Source organism: Triticum aestivum, chromosome 6B (genome assembly GCF_018294505.1).
Source record: "Triticum aestivum cultivar Chinese Spring chromosome 6B, IWGSC CS RefSeq v2.1, whole genome shotgun sequence".
Classification (NCBI taxonomy): Eukaryota; Viridiplantae; Streptophyta; class Magnoliopsida; order Poales; family Poaceae; genus Triticum; species Triticum aestivum.
In genome coordinates this window covers 483,852,982-483,879,729 of record NC_057810.1, presented here as the reverse complement: position 1 = coordinate 483,879,729, position 26,748 = coordinate 483,852,982, and the positions used below count along the sequence as shown (strand labels likewise).

The window sequence follows — 26,748 nt, the reverse complement described above, 5'->3', positions numbered from 1 at the left end:
TCCATAAACGAGATCAAAACCATTAGCATCTACTCCCCAACAGCAAGACAGGATATATTACTACAAACACAATACTTTGACACAACTCTTGGTAAGTGGCGTTATCAAGTTAATAATTTCTACAGTCAAACATGTTCAATGTCACATTCCAAGTTTCTGACAGGCATAAGTGACAAGCACAATATAATTGCACCTATGAGCTTAGATTGCTCTATGGGTGTGCTTTTGTGCTGAAGACGATGATGCCAATTTAACGGAGATCAATAATATAATGTAATCAGCAGTTTGACGATGATTGCCCTCCCTGAAAGAAGGACACAAGTCTACATGGTCTTCATATAAGGAGGCATCATTATGTTGGTAAGTCACAAGCAGCCATTTGATTCTTTGATTTCACCTGTCCAAGCATCTCAGCTACGGTCTTGCAGCGACATTGTTTGCCAGGACGAATGACATCCCCATAGACTGCCATCTCGATTACATCAAGCTCCTTGTCTGACCAAGATGGAAGAAACGCTAGCAAATCAGGCCAAGTTTGCATGATATGAAACTGGAAAAGATGTTTATGCATGCCAAATAATCTAGATGAGGAAAGTTGCACAATAGGGGATTCTGACTTGATTTCTCAATTTATATCGTTATGGTTTTATATAACGGAGGACAAAAAAGAATAGTCCAAAAATAGTCTGTTGCATACTTACCAGATTCATGATTCGTCCAGTTTGCGATTCAAATTCGCTAGGTCCTACAAATTGGATTCAATAGGGAGTATACATCTCCGGCTCGCAAACCCACTATTCAATAAGCTTCAGAAGCAAATAGCCACAGAAGATCCCAGATCAATACAAAAGGGAAATAGAATAATTATGTCGGTTGGCCCATCAGCCCAAACGGGCCTCCCGCTTGGCCTGCTTCCCAACATTACTCTCTCCTGTGGTCCCCTCCTGCTCATAAAACCCATTAAGCGTCGCGCGAGGGGCGGTCGCTGAGCCGTGCCACGTGGAATCTACAGTTCCGAGGGAAAAACAGCAACGCAAAAAAGAAAACACATCTCACATACTCCAAAGCAAGACCCACCCTTTCTTCTTTCTCTCCTAAAAAATCGCCTCACGCAACCTCCTGTTTCGTTCCTCCCTTCCCCGGGTGGGCTATGGTTGCGCCGCCGTCGCCCCCGCCAATCAGCCATCCCGGCTCCTCCGGCTCCCGCCATCAGAGAAGGCATCCTCCTCAGATCCACTCATCCACTGTCCCCAAGCCTTTTTGTCTTCTCGTTCCACCCGGCCTCCATGATGGTAGCAGAGGAGGGGGAGGAAGGGGATGTCATATAGGTGCCGATGGAGGCACTGCCTCGGGGCGGCGAGTCGCAGAGGCGATCATGTGGACGTTTTATGCGAGGTGGGGATGGAGATGCACCACGGCAGCGCGGCGTGGGAGGTGGCACGACGGGCGCGCGTGGCCGTTTGGGTGGAGCGCGGGAGCGAGAGCTTCAGAGGTGCGTGCTCTAATGAAATGTGAATGGATGGAGATGGAGCCATACATACGGCTTAGTTGTTTCTCTTACACCCATGCGATGTGGGTTAATGAATGGAACCCATCTGCCCTTTGACATCTGTTACGAAATCTCAAGTCGAGGTGTCCTCGATGATGCCTGTTAGCAGTGGGCTAGAGTTGTTAGTACAAGGTGTTTGTGGAAATGCATGGAAGAAGAAAACCAGCGACTGGCCTATTTTTCAGTTTTCACAAATCAACAGTTTACCCTTTATGGTGCTTTATCCCTTGGAAGAAATCTTTATGGTGCTTCCATGCTCTCCTAAAAGGCAGTTTAAACAGATTTAAAGAGTAGTGTTATCAACGGACAGTGAGGGAGCACCCTTATCTTGCTTTCAACCACTTGTTTCTGGGCTTCACTTGCTTTTTTATGTACTGAAGAACCTCCGCAAAGTTCGCATTCTCCTACTGAATTAATAGTGCCAGGTCATAAAGTCTGCAGCTAAATTTCAGGGAGAAGAAATTATCAAAAGACAACATAGGATAAATGTTACATACTCGTAGATTATTAATATTATTAGAAATGCACTGCCCGCATACTATTTGGTGCGTTTTGCTACTCATGTGTCTATTCCCTTCACAGCAAAATAAACATGACCAATTTGCCGCATTTTTTATTGGCCATGGGTTCTGAAAATAAATATCTGAAAAGCAAGATAAACATGACTCTGAATCTTTGGCTAGGTTGACTGGGTTCATCTGGCTGTTAGAGGGCAGTACTAATTATCTTGGTAAAGTTATTAGAAAAGGAGAAGTTGGTAGACCTATCATGTTTGTCCTGGTGGCACTTCTACTTGTGTTCTCATCGTTATCCTAAGGTGCTAAAGGATAAAGATTCCTAAATGTGAAGTGCATTCTCATTGTAGACATCAGTTGTGCTGTCCATTTGGTAAGATTGATGAATGTCTATGAGGTCAATATCCATGCATGTAATGTGGTCGTTCGTTGAAAGTTGAAACTTTGAACTCTTTGCCTCTTTGGTCCACTTGGCATAATCTTGGCCTATTTCTGCTGATAAATTTGGTGTCACCAAAAATCCTTTGGCTATAGTGTTCATCATCTAATTTATATCCTTGTTTTCCTCATGGCCATGTTTCAAATGTTTTGTACACGATGTCCCTGAAAAACTGGAGTTGATATACCCAGGCTAAGTATCACTTTCTTTAGAAATAAGGCTAGGATAGCTGATGTTAAAATAGAGACCGTGCCAATGAGTAATTCATCAACGTTTTGTAGCTAGCATTCCTATTGTTCTAGAGAAGCTGCTTATGCTTCTTAGAGTAAGGGGCCATAATTAGTACAATTGCTTCCAAGCTCTCGGTGACATATTTTTCCTTCCATTCCATTTGCAACCTGTAAGTACTAATGCCGTCAGAAGGTTTGCTGTGGAGAGTTCGGGGTGACCTACCTCTGCATGGACTACACCACCAGGGAGGCCCTCGCTCTGCGAGTGTGGGGAGCTCTTCGACCGGATCGTTGTGAGGGGGCACTACACGGAGCGCGCCACCACTGTGGTCACCAAAACCATCGTCGGGGCCGTGTAGGTGGGAATGGCCCCTCGATTCCTTCATTTGCCATTTGGTTAAGGCTGTGCTAACAGTATGCGGGGACACGTTCATTCTGTGATTCATGGTAGAAATATTTGTTGGCTATATGTTCCATTGAATAGGTTATGATCTAATCTGTGAAGCAATTAATTTCTGCATTTTCTGTTGTTCATTCGTGGAAGGGGAGCCTTGGCGCAGTGGTAAAGCTGCTGCCTTGTGACCATGAGGTCACGGGTTCAAGTCCTGGAAACAGCCTCTTGCAGAAATGTAGGGAAAGGCTGCGTACAATAGACCCAAAGTGGTCGGACCCTTCCCCAGACCCTGCGCAAGCGGGAGCTACATGCACTGGGGCTGCCCTTTTTTTTTCTGTTGTTCATTCGTGCTGTTAGATTATCCAAGATCACATTTAACTTGGTAGTACTTAGATTGCTGCAACTTCATTGTGTAAATTTCTTAAGATTTTCGCATTTTCTTAAGATAATTTAATTGCATTGCTCGTGTCTCATGTCCATAATTTGTATTTTCTTCCAGTTCATCCCTGGTTGCAGAATATTAAGAAGGCTCCAAATGTCAATTTGGGTGAAACAGTTAAGGCCAGACTCAAACAATTATCTAAGAATGCACCTGGGAGCAGATCCGCGGCAGAGCGGGATAAGTGACACCGGCCTCTGCTTTTGCACGCCGCCATCAATCGCTTTTGAACCAATGATTGATCAGTGCTAAGCTGCTCCGCATATTAGGAAAAATTCTTGTATTTTAATTAGAAAGTATAATTTCTTTATTGAACCAGTGACCGATCAATGTTGAAATAGCTTCCAATTTTTTTGTGGAAGTTCATAGAATCACTTGTTTGAATCTTTATATCAATTATGATTGTTTTGGTATAAATAGGAAAGTGGAAGGGGCACCTTCCACCTGGCACCGCCCCAACTTCTTCTCAGGAGGCGCCACAAGGGGGCGCCCCACCAACTAGTACTCCTGATAGATGGAGAGGAGCCTGCGCTCCGTGCATGTACCGCAGCGAGCAAGAGTTGCTGTTGCTGACAATGACTGGCCGGCCAACTGGATCTTGGATTCCTGGCCAGCGTCACTGTTCTCACACAGATGGTCCTAGCACCAGGGGAGAACGATTTCATTCTTCTGTTCGCAGATAAACGACTCAGGGTGCAGGCTCAGACCAATCTGAGCGATCTCAAACCCTGATCTAGATCAATCGACCGCGGTCAGGGTTCAAAGCTTGTCCGAGTGAATCTGGTAACTATGGTCTGTTGGTAACTTGAATCTCCTCTGGCCAATGCAGCCAATAACAAATAATTGACACCTTGTTTGGCTACCAGGTATTGGAGCTGGAATTGGGGAACTGTAATCGGATTCCGTAAATTTAAGTGTACGGCTGACACTGGAATCAGAATCCTTGACTGTTGACTCAGACCTCGAATCCCAACGAACTATCCAGCAGCAGGGGTACGATTATATCTGTAACACATCCTTTGTTCAATAGGCGATGTCTCTCCCACCTCAAATTCTCCTTGCAATCAGCCAATCACGTGATTGTTCGCACCAACCAGATCTTTTTTTGTTGTGCTTCCCCCTGTCCAGTGACATCTCCTATCCTTGAAAGCATCATCTTCTATGGTGCTCCTCGACAACTTCAATAGAGCTCGACATCACCATCAACGCAGGTTGGTTGACTTGCGAATTAGCCTTCATCATGTGCTTGTGATCAGGGGCAAAGACAGGACATGGGCACGGTGAGCCACGGCCCAGGTTGTGACGGCCAAATCCTTGGGTAGTAGCACCCAGGCTATACTACTGTGGCTACATGCCGGCCTGGCTCTGCCACTGGTTGTGATACCTATACTCGAAGACCCTGGAGCTTCATGCCGGCCTGGCTCTGCCACTGGTTGTGATACCTATAGTTCGATCTACACAAGATTGGTTACTGGTACTGACACTAGGATATGGAAACATCTAGTTCATTTGCTACTTCTACCGATTCTCTGAATTAGGGATATGTTTTGTTGTTGTTTAGATGTAGTACCGACTACCAAGTGCTCCATCAAGTGCTTGCACGTTTTGACCAATTTAGCTGCTAGGAGAACCCACTAGCCATCCTGCCACTTGAGAGGTCACTGTAATGTGCAAGAGCATTTGACATAGGAGCATGTATTTGGCTGCCTCAACAGATAGTAGTACAAGAGCTGTGCTGCCTGTCACATTGACCGATACCATAACTCTGCAATGAGTATATTTAAGCATCTCCACATAAACAGTAACTGTTTTTTGGCTGAAAATATCACAGAAAGGATGGAAAAACATACACATGCATAGTGCAGTACGAGAAGTGAGGAGGAGGGTGGGCAACAGGCTTTTGCAGATAAAGGAGAGACAGTATGGCCCAAGGGAAAGTAGAAACTGATGGCACAGTGGATAAGCGTGGTTCAACACTCATACTAGGAGTGGTGAAAGAACTACTACCTCTTGGCAGGGACCAAGAATTGCTCCCTCACCGACAACATGCAGCAGCTAGGCATCTGGCTGCAGGCAAAGCAAAGTGGCTCGGGAAGTCGGAGGAAGCATTCAAAGAGAAGCGGAGCAAGCCACCGCATGGTCGATAGATATAGTGTTTACTACAGTGATTACCAATGTAAAGCTTTGTCATGAATTGCAGAATTTGTTTGTCAAAATGCCCCATGCTAGATTTTCATATTTACATGGTAATTATTGATGGATCCCAATGACTGTAACTTGTGTGTCGAAGTCATAATCAGATTCCTGGTTTACCATTCTAGATAACATGCAAGCAATATGGATTTCATTTCATTTTAGAAATCCAAACCGCAGCCAAACGCAAGTATTAGAGATGTAATCCATTTCTTGCTAATCACGTCCAGAATAAATGGTATTTGAATTTAACTGAATTCACCAAATTCAATTCACAGCTGCCAAACAAGGTGTGAGTGAAAACGTAAACTTGTAACTGTAAAATTCACTGACATTATATTTGTTCATACGGAAGAGATGCAAGTGAGTCAACTCAGCAATCATTAAGAGTCAAAAAGGTTGTCACAGTTCAAAATTCAACCCTACCTCAAGTGATGATTAGCTTATGAAAGAAATTGCTATTTCCGAAGCAAATGGACTAGGATGGGATACTAAATATACGTTGTAGCAGCTAATGTATGTTGTAGCAGCTATTGCAGACACATAAATGGGGAAAGTTTACCACAAACTAGATTATTATGTGTCAACTGCCTACTCTGATCGAACAGGTGAAATGACGTCAAGCCAGGACAGGCACACACACACAGTCCTAAAATGGAATAGAAGAAACAACTGAAGAAACTGATATGGTCATGCGCAAAGCAGCAAAGTTAGCCCATGATCAAATTAGCCTATGTTGTCTAAACATAGCCGGACCCAAGCCCGGGTAAAGGAGGAGGGTTGTGATAGGCTTGGCGAGCCAACGTCAAAACTCAGCCACTCTTATGGAAATGAAACCCAAAACCAAAAGATTTTTGTTGGGGCATAACCCTCTCAGCGACGCGCCACATCGCAATCCGGGTGTGGTGTCAAATGGGCAGGGCCGGGCCGTCACCCCCCCCCCCCCCCTCCCGAAGGTGCGGCGTATCTTGATCTGGATATGGTGGCAAGTGAGCAAGAATCGGGTCGTCGCATCCTTAGTAGCGCGCTACACCGATGCCCCGGGGTTAGGACGTGTGTGCAGAACACACACGTGACACCATGGACTCAAGACGTCCTTCTGCTAGTTCGTCGTTAGGGGCACAAAGGCATGTACCTACTCTACTAAATCATGCACAATATACACAGTGGTTTACCCAGGTTCGGGCCGCAATGTGTGTAATACCCTACTCCTGCTTTTTGGTGTGTTTGATGGGTGGATTAGAGGTACAAAACCTTCTCATGAATGGGGAGGACAGTTTATCCCTACTGGTGTTCTACCAAGTGTCCAACCTTTGCTATTTTCCCTGGGTCCAACCCCCCTTTCCTTCTCTGGCCCGATCCTCCTTTTATACTTCAAGGGGTACCACAGATGGCTTCGAGGCTAAGGAAAAGGCTACTGATCCGACCAAGTAGGTGGGAGCATTAAATGCGCGATGAGGTGTCATCGCCTTCTGTCATCCGGGAACTGACCCCTGTCTTGTCACAACCGACTTAGGTGCCGCCTGCCCGAGGCGCGGAACAGGTGTGCACCATGCAGCAGCGTGGGTGAGCGAGTCACCCCTTGCGACTTGTCCACCGGCCGCGTGGTGCGAGAGCCCTGCGAGCGCAGAACCACTGCGCCGCGTGTAGGTGAGGCAATAGCTTGCTATCAAAGGCTGGCTGAGTGCGCGCCAGATGTGGACAGCCGTTGTCGGGTGAGGTCGTTTCGGGTCTTGCCTAGTCGTTGTTGCCGGCTGTCTTGGTTGGGTAGTTGTTGAACTTTGTGGACGTCGGAGGAGGACGCAATCCCTGTTGTACAAAGATTTGCATGCCACCACCGAGCCCAAAGCTTGCTTGATAGATCTTCTTGTTGATATTCTTCTTCACGAAGATCTGCATACCACCACCAGGGAGGATGATGGCACGCAGCTCTTCTCTCTTCTTGAACTTGGTCCGTGGCGACCGTGAGGCGCACCGTGGGTGCGTGGCGACCGTGAGGCGCACCTTTCACGACACCGACACCCGGTGTAGTGGAAAATGAGCAAGGATATTCGCATTTGACTCGACGAGTGTGAAGGGTAAGGAAGCTAGCCGAGCCTAGGAGGATCCGCTTAGGTAGCTGGAACGTAGGGTCCCTGACAAGTAAGCTTCTAGAGCTAGTTGATACAGTGCTGAGGAGAGGTTTTGATATCCTTTGCGTCCAAGAAACCAAATGGAGGGGACAGAAGGCGAAGGAGGTGGAGGATGCCGGCTTCAAGCTGTGGTACCCCTTGGGATCCACTGAGACAAACACCACAGGGACGAAATTCTGACTCTCTCAACAAGGCTGAAAACATCGGTTCCGGATCCGCGGAACTAAAATGGGTACACGTGGTTTTGTCGACGTCTTCGCCCCCTTAGCAGCGTGTTGTGATGCATGTTGAAGGTGAACTTAATAGCAAGTCTTTTCTTCCCAGACCCCATGCCGAGAAGGACGTTTCGACGGGTAATGGAAACACAATCCACCGCTTCGTACTGTCTCATTTTTACTCAATGCCGTCGACAAGGCGGAGGCAGAGAAAGAGATTTCCGATTGCGGTGAGGTGATAAAAACATGCAAAGTGGACCTTCCGACGAGCACTCCTCAAGATAAACAGAGCGGAACACGTCGAGTTAAACAGCAAGTAGAAAAAGTATCTGGTCAAAAACGAGGGTATTCATGACGCACGCCTAATGCTTCCAACCATGGATTAATGGTGGTATTTTAGGCAAACCACAAATACAGACAACACACTAGTTCTTTTAAACTTGCAGGTTAACAAGACAGTCGTACTCCATATCCGAGAACGAGTGTTCTCGGTCGACCATTGCACAGAAGTGTGCTTAACACCCACAAAACTCTCTGAACAGTGGATACTTAACTTATTTGGCACTTCTAGTGCTAGATGTGACACCACCAGGGCGCTCGGGCGCCCACTGGGCCTCAAGCACTGACCAAATCCAGGTCCACACTAACAGTGTGGGTCTCATCATCAGCGCGCCCAATCTTGCTGACGAAGGAGTTCTTCTGCTCGATCGGCCTCCCCAACAGCACCGTCTCCATGAACGTTGGATGCATTGCCGGCTTTGGCCTCAAGGCAGCAAGCCGCCATCTACCATCCCCCAAAAGGTGGCTAGCTTCCTCTGCCCGGGCTCATTTGTGAGCAAGAGCATATAGCTCTACCACAGTATGCACCCAACAAGCCACCATCGCCTCGCAGACCCGAGGATTGCGAGCACTGAGGTAGAAAACCGTGATGATGGAAGCAGGGAGCCCTTCAATCTTGTCCTCCACTCGCCGAAAACGCCGGACATAGTCCCGAAGCGGCTCGCCTAGCTCCTGCTTGAGGTGTTGGAGCGTCGAGTATGTGGGGCAGCCACCTCGATGGTTGATCTTGGTGGCAGCCACTCGGGGGCACCGTGGATGATGTCCCACCTCGCCGCTCTCAGGGGCGAACTGCACAGTCCGATTTTTTCCAGACGTGGGGTCCTTCCGAGCGCGAGGCGGGGCACCGTCCTTCCACCGGCATGGGCGGAGCTGCTGCGGACGCCCAGGGTGTGGAGCCGCAATCTTGGGAAACCACACCCTGGCCATCCTGCTTGTTGGTGAAGATGAAGCTAGTGCCGACAGGGACACTGGCGGCTTTGTTCATGTAGATCCGCACAAGCACCCCCCTGCCTGGCGAGCCACATGTCGGGGCGCGTGTACAGAACACACGCGTGACACCGTGGACTCAAGACGTCCTTCTGCTAGTTCGTCGTTGGGGCACGAAGGCACGGACCTACTCTACTAAATCATGCACAATAGACACAATGGTTTACCCAGGTTCGGGCCGCATTGTGCGTAATACCTACTCATGCTTTTTGGTGTGTTTGATGGGTGGATTAGAGCTACAAAACCTTCCCGAGAACAGGGAGGACAGTGTATCCCTACTGGTGTTCTACCAAGTGTCCAACCTATGCTATTTTTCCTGGGTCCAACCCTCCTTTCCTTCTCTGGCCCGGTGTCGTGGTTCTAAGCCTGACAGTAGAGTGGGGGTAGGTATGGAGAGGCAAGGTCCTAGCTATGAAGAGGTTGTAAACGCAAGAGATGTACGAGTTCAGGCCCTTCTCGGAGGAAGTAAAAGCCCTACGTCTCGGAGCCCGGAGGCGGTCGAGTGGATTATATGTATAGGAGTTACAGGGTGCCGAACCCCTCTACCTGTGGAGGGGGGTGGCTTATATAGAGTGCGCCAGGACCCCAGCCAGCCCACGTAGGAGAGGGTTTAAGGTGAGTTAAGTCCGGGGCGTTACTGGTAACACCCCACATAAAGTGTCTTTACTATCATAAAGTCTACTTAATTACAGGCCGTTGCAGTGCAGAGTGCCTCTTGACCTTCTGGTGGTCGAGTGAGTCTTCGTGGTCGAGTCCTTCAAGGCAGTCGAGTGTGTCTCTCGTCGGTCGACTGGAAGGTGACCTCTTCTAAGGGTGTCCTTGGGCAGGGTACTTAGATCAGGTCTGTGGCCCTACCCTAGGTACATGACCCCATCATTAGCCCCCGAATGGATTGAGGCTTCGAGTGAGGAAGGAGTTGATGTTGTTTCCGATTAACTTTTGCACACTGGTCGTGCGTTGTTCTGGACCAAAGAATCTCTTCGTTGGTAGTGAGCAACTTGTCTTCAGTCGACTCGATCCATTCTCTTCTTTCGTCGAGTGATCTTTCGGGCTTCGACGATTTCCGAGCGACGGATCGCAGGAAATCCCGCGTCTGACAGACCGATCTGCCGTTCGCGGATTCCGCGGGATGCGAAATTTGGGGAAGCGCGCGAAGCGGAGCGGACCGCGGCGTTCGGATGGGACGGGACATAGACGCCTCGATCCCCGCGCCGCTTTCTTCGCCACGTATCCCGCCTGCATAACTGTTCCTGGATATGATTAGATCGACCGGGCCCACCTGTCATCCACTCGGAAGGGACCTTATAAATACGCCCGGTGAGGGTTTTTTGTACAGTGCCTCAGCATTCTCTTTCTTTGCTCCCTTCGTCTCCGTCCAGCGCGCTCGCTCTCGCCTCCGCACAACTTCTCCTCGCGCGTCTCACCGGCAACCATGGCCAAGGAGAAGACGGCGGCGCTGGAACGTGCGAAGAAGGCGTCGGCGAAGGAGAAGGCGAAGGGGAGATCCACCAGCCGCGGCGGGTTTTCGTCTAGATCCCGCCTGCCGAAGGGCTGGGTCCAAGGAGATTGGATCCAGTCAACCATCACGGAGAAAGATCTCCTCGACATGGCCAACGAGGGTTTGATCCCTCATGGAGCTGCGAGGCTTCCGGGGAAGGAGTGGCAGCCCCAGCCAGAAGAGGGTGAGTGCGTGCTCCTGGCTACCCATGTCGACCGTGGATTTTCTTTGCCGCCGAGTATTTTCTTTCGTGGGTTCTTGAACTTCTTTGGAGCGCAACTCCATCACTTTACCCCAAATTCTATCGCCTATCTTGCCGCGTTCGTGTCCATGTGTGAGGGTTTTCTGGGCTGTCGACCGCACTGGGGCTTGTTCAAGCATATATTCACGTGTCACTCTCAGACCGTGAAGAAGGCGAGCCCAGGCGACGAAAGGACCCGAGTTGTCCAAATGTGTGGGGGCCTGGGGATCCAGGTGAGGAATAAGAGCACCTTCCCAGCCATGACTTTTCCCGAGTCAGTCAGAGGCTGGCAGTCGACCTGGTTCTACTGCCAGGATCAGTCGACGCCGGGGCAGTCGAGTGGACTCCCTCAGTTCACCATGGACTGAGTGAGCAAGCCCTCCTCTCTGAAGTTGATTCCGGAGGAGAAAGCTGACGTGAAGATGTTGATGGAGCGCGTAGTACAGTTGGTTCGGGAGGGAGTGACGGGCATGGATCTCCTGGAGGTTTTCCTTAGGCGTCGTATCCAGCCTCTTCAGTTTCGGAGCCACTGCATGTGGTTGTACTGTGGGACTGAGGACGAGACTCGGGTCCATCCAGAAGCAGTCGACGATGTCACTCTGGAAAGGTGGATGGCCGCCGTTACCGGAAACAAGGACAACCCACGCGGAGCCAGAAGGATTCCTCCACTCGACCACCACAGTGATCCAAACAAAGTATGCCTGCTCTGCTCTCCACTGTGTTCTTGTGATATTCATTTCTGTTTATTCTGCCAATCGGTCGATTGATCTTTGTCTTGATGTCTATCAGGCCCTCACCGAGCTGTACTCGATGCCCAATGGAGCACAGGCTCCGACTGAGGAGGGTGAGGCGAGTGGGGGCGAGAGCCAGGAGGAGGAGTGGGACTCGGACGTTGCTGAGGATGATGACGACGATGACGACGATGACGGTGATGAAGATGATGCTGAAGATGAGGAAGAAGAGGAGGAGGAGGTCGTACCACCGCGCTCGGAAAGGCGGTCGAAGCTTGTCCACGACCCTGCGACTGAACGTGGCAAGGGGGTTGCGACCGTTGCTCAGTCGACCAAGCGCCCTCGGACCACCTCTCCGGCGCCGACTGAAAAGGTGTCGAAGCAGCCCAGGGCGGCTTCATCAAAGCCGACCAAGCTCCTGCCGAAGATGAAGGTGTCCATCCCCACCATATCAGGGTAATCATGCTGCTTAAGACTTCCTATTTTGTGTGAACTTTGTCTCTGGTTGGCGCTGGAGTTAGTCGACTGATTCTTTGGAGTTGCAGTGCTGCTACTTCTGAGACCTCAGCCCGGGCTGATGACCATGAGATGGAGGACGCAGCAACCTCAAAACCAGGTACTATACTCTTAACGCCGTTTTTAGTCGACTGACTCATGATCTCTAATCCTGATTCTTTTCTGTAGCTCCACCGAATGTTGTTATCACTCTCCCTGATGATGAAGATGAGGAACCGCTGAAGCACAGAAGGAGTAGGAAAGCGTCTGCCAGCAGGGTGCCCCAGGATGTGACGGTGCCTGAGACTCTGGTTGCGGAGGAGAACACCACTCGACACACTGTGTCCTTCGCAGATCCACTGACGAGTGCTCAGCAGCCCTCCCTCTTCACGACGCACCATGTCCCAGAGGACCAAGCTGGCGCCGCGAAGGAGGCGATACGCCAGGCAAGGATCATGATGGAGCAGTTAAGGACCATCCGGGATGCGAGCCAGGCAGCTTACGATGCTAGTTCCGCCCTTCAAAGCAATGTTCAGGTCAGTCGACCACCGCCTGTTCTGTTAAGATATGCTATCAAAAACTTCTCTTTCCAGAATTTATAGTAGTCACCCAGTGGGTGTGTCGACTTAGACTCCGTGTTAGCGGGGGCACGCTGAGTGCACCCGCTGGGTGTAGTCCCCAAGGCTAAGGTCGACTGCTGGCAGTCGGCCTTAGGCTTTATAATTTCAGTCTTTGCGTCATTCGACTATGTCGACTGGATTTCGCAAACTGGTCGACTGGTCGACTCTCTCACTCGGAGGCTACACCCAGTGGGTGTGTCGACTTAGACTCCGTGTTAGCGGGGGCACGCTGAGTGCACCCGCTGGGTGTAGTCCCCAAGGCTAAGGTCGACTGCTGGCAGTCGGCCTTAGGCTTTATAATTTCAGTCTTTGCGTCATTCGACTATGTCGACTGGATTTCGCAAACTGGTCGACTGGTCGACTCTGTCTTCAATAGGATTAGTGGGGGCACGCTGAGTGCACCCACTGGGTGTAGTCTCCAAGGCTAAGGTCGACTGCTGGCAGTCGGCTTTAGGTTTTATAATTTCAGTCTTTGCGTCATTCGACTATGTCGAATGGATTTCGCAAACCGATGGGGGCACGCTGAGTGCACCCACTGGGTGTAGTCCCCAAGACTGTGGTCGACTGCTTGCAGTCGATTACAGTCTTAAAGAATACATCTCTCTCTCTCTCTCTTTTTTTTTTGAGGTCGACTGGTCGACTCTATCTTCGATAGGATTAGTGGGGGCACGCTGAGTGCACCCACTGGGTGTAGTCCCCGAGACTACGGTCGAATGCTTGTATTCGGCTGTAGTCTTAGAAACGTGTGATTTTTCCTTTTTCACTCGAAAGTGAATTATATTTGACATTTAGTCGATTGGTTCTTCGCAGAACTCATGTGATCTTGTGGCTCGCTACTCTGAGCTGGAAAACAAGCACGTTCAGCTCGAGCTGAATTTGAAGCTGGTTCAGGAGAAACTGACGAAGGCAAAGGAGGAGACCGAAGGTATGTTTGGTGAGACCTTGACGACTGATTTTCCCCTTCGTTTGTTTCAAAATCTGATCTTGCTGTAATTTGCAGGTAAGGTAAGGGAGGCCCAACAGAAAAAAGACCTTGAACTAGCTGAGAAGATCAAGCTCGCTGACGAGAAGCTAGCTTCAGTCACCAAGCTTGAACAAGACAATACCAATCTGAAAGCTGCTCTTGGGATTGCCAACAAGGAAGTCAGTCGACTGAAAACTGATAAAACTGCCCTGACCGACCAAGTCAGTAAGTTGACTGGGAAGAAAAATGATCTGGAGGTCTTCCTGAGTGGTCTTGCCAAGAAGCTGTTTCTTATGCTTGAAGGTAAACCTCTATGCTCGGCAATCATTTCCAATCGTGATTTTTTCATTCGACCATCGCCTTGACTCGGTGATCGTCCTTGCAGAATTTTGTCAAAACTTTGAAGAAAAAACTAGCCGGCTGGAACCAAACCTCGACCCCGTCAATTCCCCGGTGAACGACGAAGTTGCCATGAATGTTTTCCGACTGGAGTCCCGTGTTGCAGCTGCCGTGGACTATCTTGCAAGGCTGAAGGTCGCCACATCTCGCATCGACTCGACGCTCTGGCCCGGGGAGACACTTCAAAATGACCTTGAGTCGCTGATGGCTCGCTTGAACACGATCCCTGGTCGAGTGCAGGAGTGGAAGAAGTCCTCGGCTCGGTGCGGTGCAGATGTTGCTCTGTGTCTGGCCCGAGTCCACTGCAAAGATGCGCAAGAAGAGAAGCTGGCGGCCCTCCGGGTGGCCAACACCAAGAAACACGACTTCAGGTCCTTTATGGAAACTTTCCTTGCGGCTGCCACTCGGATCGCAGATGGAATTGATCTTGATGAGTTCGTTGCACCTTCCAGCCCTCCACAGGAGGGGTAAAAAACTTCTTCTAAGCTCGACGCTTTAAATTTGCCTCGGTATGCCGAGTGGAGTTGTAACCGATAAACCTTAACGGGCTTAGCACCCGAGCACTTTCGGTTCCTTTAGGTATCGATCCGAACTTGAATTTGTCGTTTGAATATGATTGCTCTTGGCTCGAAATGTCTTTTGTAGGTTCAAAGCAGGGCGCTTACTGCAATCGACTTATTCCTTAGTCCACTTAGGTGAGCGCTGGGCTGCAGCTAAGCCCCCGAGTGGAAGTCTGGCTTACCACTCGGCAGGATTTTTATAACTTAGGCGAGTACTTGGACTGCAGCTAAGCCTCCGAGTGGAAGTCTGACTTACCACTCGGTAGGATTTTTGATTACTTAGGCGAGTACTTGGACTGCAGCTAAGCCTCCGAGTGGAAGTCTGGCTTACCACTCGGTAGGATTTTTATAACTTAGGCGAGTACTTGGACTGCAGCTAAGCCCCCGAGTGGAAGTCTGGCTTACCACTCGGTAGGATTTTTGATTACTTAGGCGAGTACTTGGACTGCAACTAAGCCTCCGAGTGGAAGTCTGGCTTACCACTCGGTAGGATTTTTATAACTTAGGCGAGTACTTGGACTGCAGCTAAGCCCCCGAGTGGAAGTCTGGCTTACCACTCGGCAGGATTTTTGATTACTTAGGCGAGTACTTGGACTGCAGCTAAGCCTCCGAGTGGAAGTCTGGCTTACCACTCGGTAGGATTTTTATAACTTAGGCGAGTACTAGGACTGCAGCTAAGCCCCCGAGTGAGTGGTTTGCTCTTCACTCGGTAGGATTTTTATAACTTAGGCGAGTACTTGGACTGCAGCTAAGCCCCCGAGTGAGAGGTTTGCTCTTCACTCGGTAGGATTTTTGATTACTTAGGCGAGTACTTGGACTGCAGCTAAGTCACCCACTAGGGGGAATTTTATTAGACAAAATAAAAAGTGACAAAAATTATGGAGGAACTATGACACTATTATTTTGAGGTCCATGAACTACAGAAGTACTTTATTGCAACTCATCCGAGTGATAAAACTTAAGTGTAAAATGGGCAGAGTAGTTCCGCGTTCCAAGCTCGGGGCTCGTCGATATTATGCTCGACGTTGTAAAGACGGTACGCCCCGTTGTGAAGAACCTTGGTGACGATGAAGGGACCTTCCCAAGAAGGAGCAAGCTTGTGTGGTTTGCGCTGATCCACTCGGAGAACCAAATCTCCTTCCTGGAAGGCTCGACCTCTCACATTTCTGGCGTGGAAACGACGCAAATCTTGTTGGTAGATGGTCGACCGGATCAAAGCCATCTCCCTTTCTTCCTCTAAAAGGTCGACTGCGTCCTGCCGCGCTTGTTCAGCTTCTGCTTCGTTGTAGACTTCAACTCGAGGAGCATTGTGGAGAAGATCACTCGGCAAGACTGCTTCAGCTCCGTAGACCAAGAAGAATGGAGTTCTTCCGGTCGACCGATTAGGTGTGGTCCGCAGTCCCCAAAGCACTGAGGGAAGTTCGTCGACCCAAGCTCCAGCTGCATGCTTGAGATCACGCATCAGTCGGGGTTTCAATCCCTTGAGAATCAGGCCATTGGCTCGCTCTGCTTGTCCATTCGACTGCGGATGGGCGACTGAAGCGTAGTCGACCCGTGTGCCTTGAGAGTTACAGAAATCTCTGAATTCCTCCGAGTCAAAGTTCGACCCATTATCCGTAATGATGCTGTGCGGGACTCCATATCTGAATATTAGTTCCCTGATGAAGCTAACAGCAGTACCAGCGTCAAGGTTCTTGATTGGTTTAGCCTCAATCCACTTGGTGAACTTGTCGACTGCCACCAGTACATGCGTGAAGCCACTTCGCCCTGTTCTCAATGGACCGATCATGTCCAACCCCCATACAACGAAAGGCCAGACGAGTGGAATGGTCTTCAGGGCTGATGCAGGCTTGTGCGACATATTCGAGTAAAACTGACATCCCTCGCACTTATCCACTATCTCCTTTGCCATCTCATTCGCCTTTGGCCAGTAAAATCCGGCTCGGTATGCTTTGGCCACGATGGTCCGAGAGGACGCGTGATGACCACAGGTCCCCGAGTGAATATCATTAAGGATGATTCGACCTTCTTCCGGCGTTATGCACTTCTGACCGACTCCAGTCGCGCTTTCTCTGTATAACTGTCCTTTGATTGCGGTAAAGGCCTTAGATCGGCGGACGATCTGTCGAGCCTCTTCCTCATCCTCCGGGAGCTCTTTTCTCAGGATATACGCGATATATGGAACTGTCCAATCGGGAATGACCACCAAGATCTCCATAACCAAGTCGACCACTGCTGGGACTTCAACCTCAGTCGGATCTGTGGCACTCTTGGGCTGTGGAGCTTCTTCGGTGAAAGGATCTTTTTTGACTGACGGAGTGTGTACATGCTCCAAGAACACACCACTCGGAATGGCTTCTCTCTTGGAACCTATCTTTGCTAGATCATCAGCTGCTTGATTTTTCAGTCGGGGTATATGATGGAGCTCTAACCCCTCGAACTTCTTTTCCAGCTTCCTCACTGCACTGCAGTATCCAGTCATGGCTGGGCTTCTCACGTCCCACTCCTTCATCACTTGATTGACCACTAAATCCGAGTCGCCATAGACCATCAAGCGACGGACGCCGAGTGAAATGGCCATGCGCAACCCATATAAGAGGGCCTCATATTCTGCCTCATTGTTGGAGGAATCAAAGTGAATCTGGAGCACATATCTGAGCTTATCTCCTCTGGGGGAAACCAGAACAACCCCAGCACCGAAACCATTCAACATCTTAGAGCCATCAAAGAACATGGTCCAATGCTCCGAGTGAACTTCAGTCGGCTGCTGCTGTTCAATCCACTCGGCGAGGAAATCTGCTATTGCCTGGGACTTAATGGCTTTCTTTGCCTCAAACTTGATATCAAGGGGAAGAAGTTCAACCGCCCATTTGGCCACTCGACCAGTTGCATCTCTGTTGTGCAAAATCTCTGATAGTGGAGCGTCGCTGACGACTGTGCTGGAATGATCAGAGAAATAATGAGCAACCTTCTTTGTGGATGTGACACGGCATATCCATCACATCGTTTTCTTCTTTATCCTTTACCTTCTTAGGGTTCCAAAATCATTTTGGTTTCCCTTTAAACTTTCCCTGAGTCACGGCCAGAGCCTCTCCAGGAGCTGCCGGTTCAGCCTTCCGCTTCTGTTTCCGACTGGTGTTTCCCTTTTCCGGCTGACTCGGCTTGCGCTTGCCGCTTCGGAGTCGGTCTTCTTCTTCGCCGTTGGCGTACTTGGTAGCAATCTCCATCATCCGACTCAAGGTCATGTCACCGGTTCGACCAAACTTCAAGCTCAATTCTCTGTTCTTGACGCTAGCTTTAAAGGCGCAGACTGCCTGATGATCAGACACATTCTCCACAGTATGGTGCAAAGTGATCCATCTCTGAATATACTCTCTGAGAGTCTCATTGGTCTTCTGCACGCAGACTTGCAACTCCGTCAGTCCAGCCGGTCGCTTGCAAGTTCCTTCAAACGTTCTGATGAACACTCGGGACAGATCTTCCCAAGTGTAAATGCTGCTATGAGGTAATTGAGTCAACCATGCCCTGGCAGAACCTTCCAGCATGAGGGGCAAATGCTTCATGGCCACCTCGTCGTTCCCACCACCAATCTGAACCGCCACTCGGTAGTCCTCAAGCCAAGTTTCAGGCTTAGACTCACCAGTGAACTTGCTGACTCCTGTTGCCAACCTGAAATTGGGAGGGATAACTGCGGCTCTGATAGCTCTGCTGAAACATTCAGGACCAGAAACATGCACTCGACTGCTTGTGGGCGCATCTCTGTCGAGTCCGCCTCGATGGGCTCTGTTCCGGTCGACCAAACCTTGCACGATAATGGATCGCGCGTCGAAGCCTGGTTCTCTGGGGTCGACCGGAACTCTTCGCCCCGTACTGAACTGACGTCTGTCATCTTGCTGCCGAGGAGCGTAAGACCCACCCCTCGGAGGGGAATTGGGCACTCGACGCCTATCATCTCGGTCGAGTCGGTCACCATATTGGTCTCGCCGATTCTCGCGCCCTTCGCGCCGCGGAGGCGATCTGGGGCTGTGAGCCGACTGAACCGTATTCGCAGCGACGGATCGACTGTGAATTCTGTTGCGCGACTGCGACACAGCCGAATTCTGATCTCCTGCTGCCCGGAGCAAATCCCTGATCTGCATCAAGCCTCTGCCAGCTTCCGACTGAGAGGGTTGGATGGACTCTGCTATACGGGTCGCAGCTGCTAAATTCTGGGAGGGGTTCGATATACCTGAGTCGGCGGGAAGAGTTGACGTCGATTGGTGTCGGGAATTCGTTGCCGCGCGCGCTCGTCGAGTGCTCGCTGAAAATTCTCCAGTCGAGTGCGTTCGGCCAAATTGGCCAAACGTGCCTCCTCCAAGGCGCGAGCCTCGGGGGTTTCTCCTGCGATGGGAGTACGCAGGACATCCACGTTCCTGCGGCGAAGTTCTTCTCTTTGCAGAGAGTCGAGTGGCTCGGGCTGGTACTCTTCGTGGTCTCGTCCGGGGTCGCCTCCGTCGCCTGCTCCACCATCACGGGCGAAGCCAGGGGGACTGCGGGGCCCGTCGACCATCAGAATTTCCGCCGCTGGATCACTGCTATCGCACTCGGATGCGGTCTCTACGGAGCCAGTCGACAGATCGAACAGGCCATAGAGAGATTCGTCGGGCTCGATTGCCGCAACTTGGGTGGTGGCCGTCTGGCGAGCCACCGCGTGCCTCACCCACCGCTGAATCCTCGACCGGCCCGAGCGCTTGCGCTGACGGGAGACCGGGAGGGTGGTCGATGGGGATGTCGACCGATACGGGGTCGACGGTTGCCGCAGCAGAACGCCGCGGACACATGCGCGAAAATGTGTCGCACCGCGGACGGGGAGCGCATCAACGTCGAGTGGAGCCTCCTGGAGCCAGGCGGAGTCGTCGGCGAAGAAGGTGAGAGCGCCGAGACGGATCTCTCGACCCTCAACCAAAACTCCAGCAGCCACCATGATGAAAGTACTCGAAAGAATCGCAACTTCTCCACAAAATTGCTAAAACACCTGCCCCACGGTGGGCGCCAACTGTCGTGGTTCTAAGCCTGACAGTAGAGTGGGGGGTAGGTATGGAGAGGCAAGGTCCTAGCTATGGAGAGGTTGTAAACGCAAGAGATGTACGAGTTCAGGCCCTTCTCGGAGGAAGTAAAAGCCCTACGTCTCGGAGCCCGGAGGCGGTCGAGTAGATTATATGTATAAGAGTTACAGGGTGCCGAACCCCTCTACCTGTGGAGGGGGGTGGCTTATATAGAGTGCGCCAGGACCCCAGCCAGCCCACGTAGGAGAGGGTTTAAGGTGAGTTAAGTCCGGGGCGTTACTGGTAACGCCCCACATAAAGTGTCTTTACTATCATAAAGTCTACTTAATTACAGGCCGTTGCAGTGCAGAGTGCCTCTTGACCTTCTGGTGGTCGAGTGAGTCTTCGTGGTCGAGTCCTTCAAGGCAGTCGAGTGTGTCTCTCGTCGGTCGACTGGAAGGTGACCTCTTCTAAGGGTGTCCTTGGGCAGGGTACTTAGATCAGGTCTGTGGCCCTACCCTAGGTACATGACCCCATCACCCGGTCCTCCTTTTATACTTCAAGGGGTACAACAGATGGCTTCGAGGCCAAAGAAAAGGCTACTGATCCAACCAAGTAGGTGGGAGCAAATAAATGCGCGGTGAGGTGTCATCGCCTTCTGTCATTCGGGAACGGACCCGTCTTGTCACAACCGACTTAGATTCCGCCTGCCCGAGGCGTGACAAGTCTCAGAAGGTGTGCACCATGTGGCGGTGTGGGTGAGCAAGTCACCCCTTGCGTCTTGTCCACCGCCTAACGCGCCTGCCCACCGGCCACGTGGCGCGAGAGCCCTGCGAGCACAGAACCACTGTGCCACGCGTAGGTAAGGCGATAGCTTGCTATCGAAGGATGGCTGAGTGCACGCCAGCTGTGGACAGCCATTGTCCGGTGAGGTCGTTCTCGGGTCTTGGCTATCCGTAGTTACCGGATGTCTTGGTTGGGTACTTGTTGAACTTTGTGGGCGCCGGAGGACACAATCCCTGTTGTACAAAGATTTGCATGCCACCACCGAGCCCAAAGCTTGCTTGATAGATCTTCTTGTTGATATTCTTCTTCATGAAGATCTGCATACCACCACCAGGGAGGATGATGGCACGCAGCTCCTCTCTTCTTGAACTTGGTCCGTGGCGACCGTGAGGCACACCGTGGGTGCGTGACGCACCTGTCACGACATCGACACCCGGTGTAGTGAAAAATGAGCAAGGGTCTTCGCATTTGACTCGACGAGTACGAAGGGTAAGGAAGCTAGCCTAGCCTAGGAGGATCCGCTTAGGTAGCTGGAACGTAGGGTCCGTGACAGGTAAGCTTCGTGAGCTAGTTGATACAATGGTGAGGAGAGGTTTTGATATCCTTTGCGTCCAAGAAACCAAATGGAGGGGACAGAAGGCGAAGGAGGTGGAGGATACCGGCTTCAAGTTGTGGTACACGGGGACGAACGCGGACAGAAATGGAGTAGGCATCTTGATCAACAAGAGCCTCAAGTATGGAGTGGTAGACGTCAAGAGACATGGGGACCGGATTATCCTGGTCAAGCTGGTAGTTGGGGACCTAGTTCTCAATGTTATCAGCACATATGCCCCATAAGTAGGCCACAATGAGAACATCAAGAGGGAGTTCTGGGAAGGCCTAGAGGACATGGTTAGGTGTGTACAGATTGACGAGAAGCTCTTCATAGGAGGATACCTCAATGACCACTTGGGTACATCTAACACATGTTTTGAAGGGGTGCATGGGGGCTTTGGCTATGGCATCAGGAATCAAGAAGGAGAAGATGTCTTAAGCTTTGCTCTAGCCTACGACATGATCGTAGCTAACACCTTCTTTAAAACGAGAGAATAACATCTAGTGACTTTTAGTAGTGGTCAACACTCTAGCCAGACTGATTTCATCCTCTCAAGAAGAGAAGACGGGAGTGCGTGCCTAGATTGTAAGGTGATACCTGGAGAGAGTGTTGTCCCTCAGCATAAGCATGTGGTTGTTGACTTCCGCTTTCGGATTCATGTCCAACGGGATAAGCGTGCCAAAGTCGCTAGAACGAAGTTGTGGAAGCTCAAGGGGGAGGTAACTCAGGCGTTCAAGGAGAGGGTCATTAAGGAGGACCCTTGGGACGAAGGAGGTGATGCAAACAATATGTGGACGAAGATGGTGACTTGCATTCGTAAGGTGGCCTCAGAGGAGTTTGGAGTGACCAGGGGAAGTAGAAGCGAAGCTAAAGATACCTAGCGGTGGAATGATGATGTCCAGAAGGATATTAAGCAGAAGAAAGATTGTTTTAGACGCCTATACCTAGATAGGAGTGCATACAACATAGAGAAGTACAAGATGGCAAAGAAGACCGCAAAGCGAGCAATGAGTGAAGCAAGGGGTCGAGCGTATGAGGATCTCTACCGGCGGTTAGACACGAATGCTAAAAGGTCATCTATAAGATGGCCAAGATCCGAGAGAGGAAGACAAGGGATGTGACCAAGTCAAATGCATCAAGGACGGAGCAGACCGGCTCCTGGTGAAGGACGAGGAGATTAAGCATAGATGGTGGGAGTACTTCGACAAGCTGTTCAATGGGGAGAATGAGAGCTCTACCATTGAACTGGATGACTCCTTTGATGATACCAACAGGCGTTTTCTGCGGCAAATCCAAAGGGGTCTGAGGTCAAGGAGGCAATACTATGGGCGCTGATTGAATCCCCATTGAGGTGTGGAGAGGCCTCGGAGGCATAGCTATAGTATGGCTAACTAAGCTTTTCAACCTCATTTTTCGGGCAAACAAGATGCTAGAAGAATGAAGGCGGAGTATATTAGTACCAATATTCAAGAACAAGGGGGATGTTCAGAGTTGTACTAATTACCATGGAATTAAGCTGATGGGCCATACAATGAAGCCATGGGAGAGAGTCATTGAGCACCGCTTAAGAAGAATGACAAGCGTGACCAAAAATCAGTTTGGTTTCATGCCTGGGAGGTCGACCATGGAAGCCATTTTCTTGGTACGACAACTGATGGAGATATATATAGGGAGCAAAAGAACAACGTGCATATGGTGTTCATTGACTTGGAAAGGCCTACGATAAGATACCGCGGAATGTCATGTGGTGGGCCTTGGAGAAACACAAAGTCCTAGCAAACTACAGTACCTCATCAAGGATATGTACGATAATGTTGTGACAAGTGTTCGAACAAGTGATGGTGACACTGATGACTTCCCGATTAAAATAGGATTGCACCAGGGGTCACCTTTGAGCCCTCATCTTTTTGCTTTGGTGATGGATGAGGTTGAGAGAGATATACAAGGAGATAACCCATGGTGTATGCTCTTTATGGATGATGTGGTGCTAGTCGATGATAGTCGTACGGGGGTCAATAGGAAGTTAGAGCTATGGAGACAAACCTTGGAATCAAAAGGTTTTAGACTTAGTAGAACTAAAACCGAGTACATGAGGTGCGGTTTCAGTACTACTAGGCACGAGGAGGTGGAGGAGATTAAGCCTTGATGGGCAGGTGGTGCCTTAGAAGGACACCTTTCGATATTTGGAGCAATGCTGCAGAAGGATGGGGATCGACAAAGATGTGAACCATCCAATCAAAGCCAAATGGATGAAGTGGCGTCAAGCTTCTGGCATTCTCTGTGACAAGAGAGTGCCACAAAAGCTAAAAGGCAAGTTCCATAGGACAGTGATTCGACCCGCAATGTTGCATGGCGCTGAGTGTTGGCCGACTAAAAGGCGAAATGTTCAACGGTTAGGTGTGGCGGAGATGCACATGTTGAGGTGGATGTGTGGCCACACAAGGACCGAGTCCGAAATGATGATATACGAGATAGAGTTGGGGTAGCACCGATTGAAGAGAAGCTTGTCCAACATCGTATGAGATGGTTTGGGCATATTTAGCGCGGGCCTCCAGAAGCGGCAGTGCATAGCGGATGGCTAAAGTGTGCTGATAATGTAAGAGAGGTCGGGGTAGACCGAACTTGACATGGGAGGAGTCCGTAAAGAGAGATCTGAAGGACTGGAGTATCACCAGAGAACTAGCCATGAACAGGGGTGCGTGGAAGCTTGCTATCCATGTGCCAGAACCATGAGTTGGTTGCGAGATCTTATGGGTTTTCACCTCTAGCCTACGCCAACTTATTTGAGACTAAAGGCTTTGTTGTTGTTGTTGTTGATCAAATAAAGATAGAATATTGGAGCTGGCCTGTAACTTGAGCTTTAGAGCCTCTCTTTCTGTCAGGAACAAGCCTTATAGTGGGTAGCTGAGGGCAAGCACAATATCCTCAGTCTTTGAGCCCTTGTCCAAACCCAAATTCATCCATTGTGAGACAAGGTTCATAACAGAAAGAAAAGCCGGAATATTTCCCAATCTATGTTAGTAGAAGCTGTCAGATAGTCTAACTTCTGGAGCACTTCTAGATGGTTTTGCATGTTTTTCGCCTACATCACATGTTAAATTCAATCTAGACTCGTTTCAGAAATAGTACCAACATATGAACGGCCAATTGATTAATGTAGAAAAGAATTAAACCAATCAGCACCCCTACACTACACCTAAATCAAGAGTCATCACAACGAAAAACACAAGTCCCAGATGGTCCAGGAATATGCTATTCAACATATAACGATACTCAAGTAGTCAAGTCTAGTAGACTAATAGCAATTCTGCTTCCACAGCTCACCTAATTTTCTTTCTTATAAAGAGATTATATGCAGTACTTTTCAATACCCTATTACCCTTTATTTCCGATGGGAATATGTATATAAGCGATGACATAAGTGTGTCTCTGTGACACTGTTGCCCAATAACATTAAGCAAATCATGTATCAGAAATTCATCTGCCAAAAATGAAAAAACAGAGCAGGTATATTCCCTATCATTGTTAAAATGTAAGAATCAAAATATTGTTTAGCTCACCTGTGAACTTGATATCGCAGGAAAAGCCTTGCATCTCTGCCTTCTCCACCCATGCTTTATCAGACTTGGAACGGTTCACCCTAGTCTGAAGGATCTGGCAATTCTCAACAGTAGATTCCCCTCCTAAATCCAATGATCAACAGTTGAACTGAGCAGTCTATAATAACTAATGGCAGAAAAATCAGAGTCTCAAAGAGAACATATTGTACCACTTCCAGGTACACTGCAAAAGGGCCGCAACAAAAAAATTACGGACAAACAAGGATTAGGAAAGAGTAAAAGGTAGAAAAAACAAATGATGCAAGATGTTCTTGTTTAGAACATAGCTCATACACCTCAGGAAGTAAAAGATGCAACGATTAATCGACATATTTGGTAGCACAAGTTGTTTGGATAATTCTAACTTAAAACATTCAGGCATGTGATCCTGCACAAGATATACAAAGAAAGCTAGGAATCCTATCTTCAGCGTCATGGGTATGGAGGGACGGCTGCACAAAGGAGGTAAGCACATGTTGTCTTTTGTTTGCCACATACATAAAATCAGGTCTGTTAGTCGTGTAATATTTGGTTTGGTAGGTATGTTATCCTTTAATTTGTCTGCAGTTATTTCCAACTAATCAAATCCAAACCCACATCTGATAAATTTAAGACTTAGACCCAGCTATGAGCCTATGATATATTGATATATATCGTAGAATAAAAAAATTAACAGCATTTTAATACACGCAAAAAAAATGGTAGCATCCACTGTTTCGACAACACTGTTATCAAAATCCATACTACTAAATATTCATCCATTCAGATTTCGGAGCTAAAGAGCATGTGCTTTGGAAGAGTTGGATTTCTAAACTCAAAGATGTATCTGTAAGAATCACCTCATATGCCCCTGAACTAAACTTACGAGTGTTCAACAAGACACTAACCAGATAAAAAACTAATCAACGTTTTGAACATGCTCACAAAACTGCCCACAAAGTAGGCGGTTTGTTTAATCCCCATCCTCTCTTTTAAGCAATAAAATAAGAAATGAAGTGCTTTCTGGCGGAAATAAGTCAAAGCTGACCTTTGGAGAAGGGAATGATGTGATCGTATTCATAGCAGAGGCAGCCGTGGCAGCTCCAGAAGCGGCGGCACACCACGTTGCCAGCGGCGTCCTGCCGCCACCGCTCTGGGTGTCGCCCTGCCAGCACCGCCGCCTTACGCCAGCACGCAGTCCGCGTCTTCTCGTCAAAGGACCTTGGCCGCTCCTTGTCCTTCGATTTTGAGCCCGCCCCGCTGCTGCTCGCCTCACCGTTTTGCTCTCGATCGGATGTGGAAGGCGCCATCCAACTCGATCCCTGTAGCTTTCTCTGTAGCAAGCAATTGTAGGACACGAGTTAGGGGGCGCGCCGCCGTTGACGGCTAGGGTTAGGAGATGCCGCCGCCGCGTATGGGTGTGTGCCGGAATCGGGTGAGAGGAATCGGGGGAGAGATGGAAGGAAGAGAGAGCGCCGGGTCGGGTTGGGCTGGGCCAACGGGCACATCAGCTGACCGCGCTGGTCCAAAAGAAAAACTGGCGGCTATCGGTTTTCCAGTTTTCCTCGAATTTTTCAAAAGAAAAATATCTCACTAACCTGTCTTATTTTTTTAGAAAACTTCCTATTTATTCTACAAAGAACATAGAAATGACAAAAAAGATGCATCCATGTTCATAGACACATGAACTAGGTACTAGAACAGCAAGCGTCGCTGATGAAAAGAAATATAGATCGAAAGAATCCAACTTGTAGAAATAAGAGCGATGACTAGATCCAAATAGATCCACTAAAGACCCGAACCGACCGATCCTGCGAGATCCGCT

The 26,748-nt window shown here is 49.4% G+C and overlaps 1 protein-coding gene across 1 annotated transcript; it reads right to left on the bottom strand.

Moving 5' to 3' along the window:
• Positions 1 to 26,430, bottom strand: LOC123137599 (uncharacterized). The gene is made up of 3 exons (XM_044557416.1): positions 25,972 to 26,430; positions 24,906 to 25,028; positions 1 to 495 (listed from the first exon to the last, which is right to left on the bottom strand). Exons 1-3 carry the CDS (start codon positions 26,231 to 26,233, stop codon positions 353 to 355), a joined length of 528 nt encoding a protein of 175 aa, XP_044413351.1. The 5' UTR covers positions 26,234 to 26,430; the 3' UTR covers positions 1 to 352.
• Between the last annotated feature and the right edge of the window lie 318 nt (positions 26,431 to 26,748).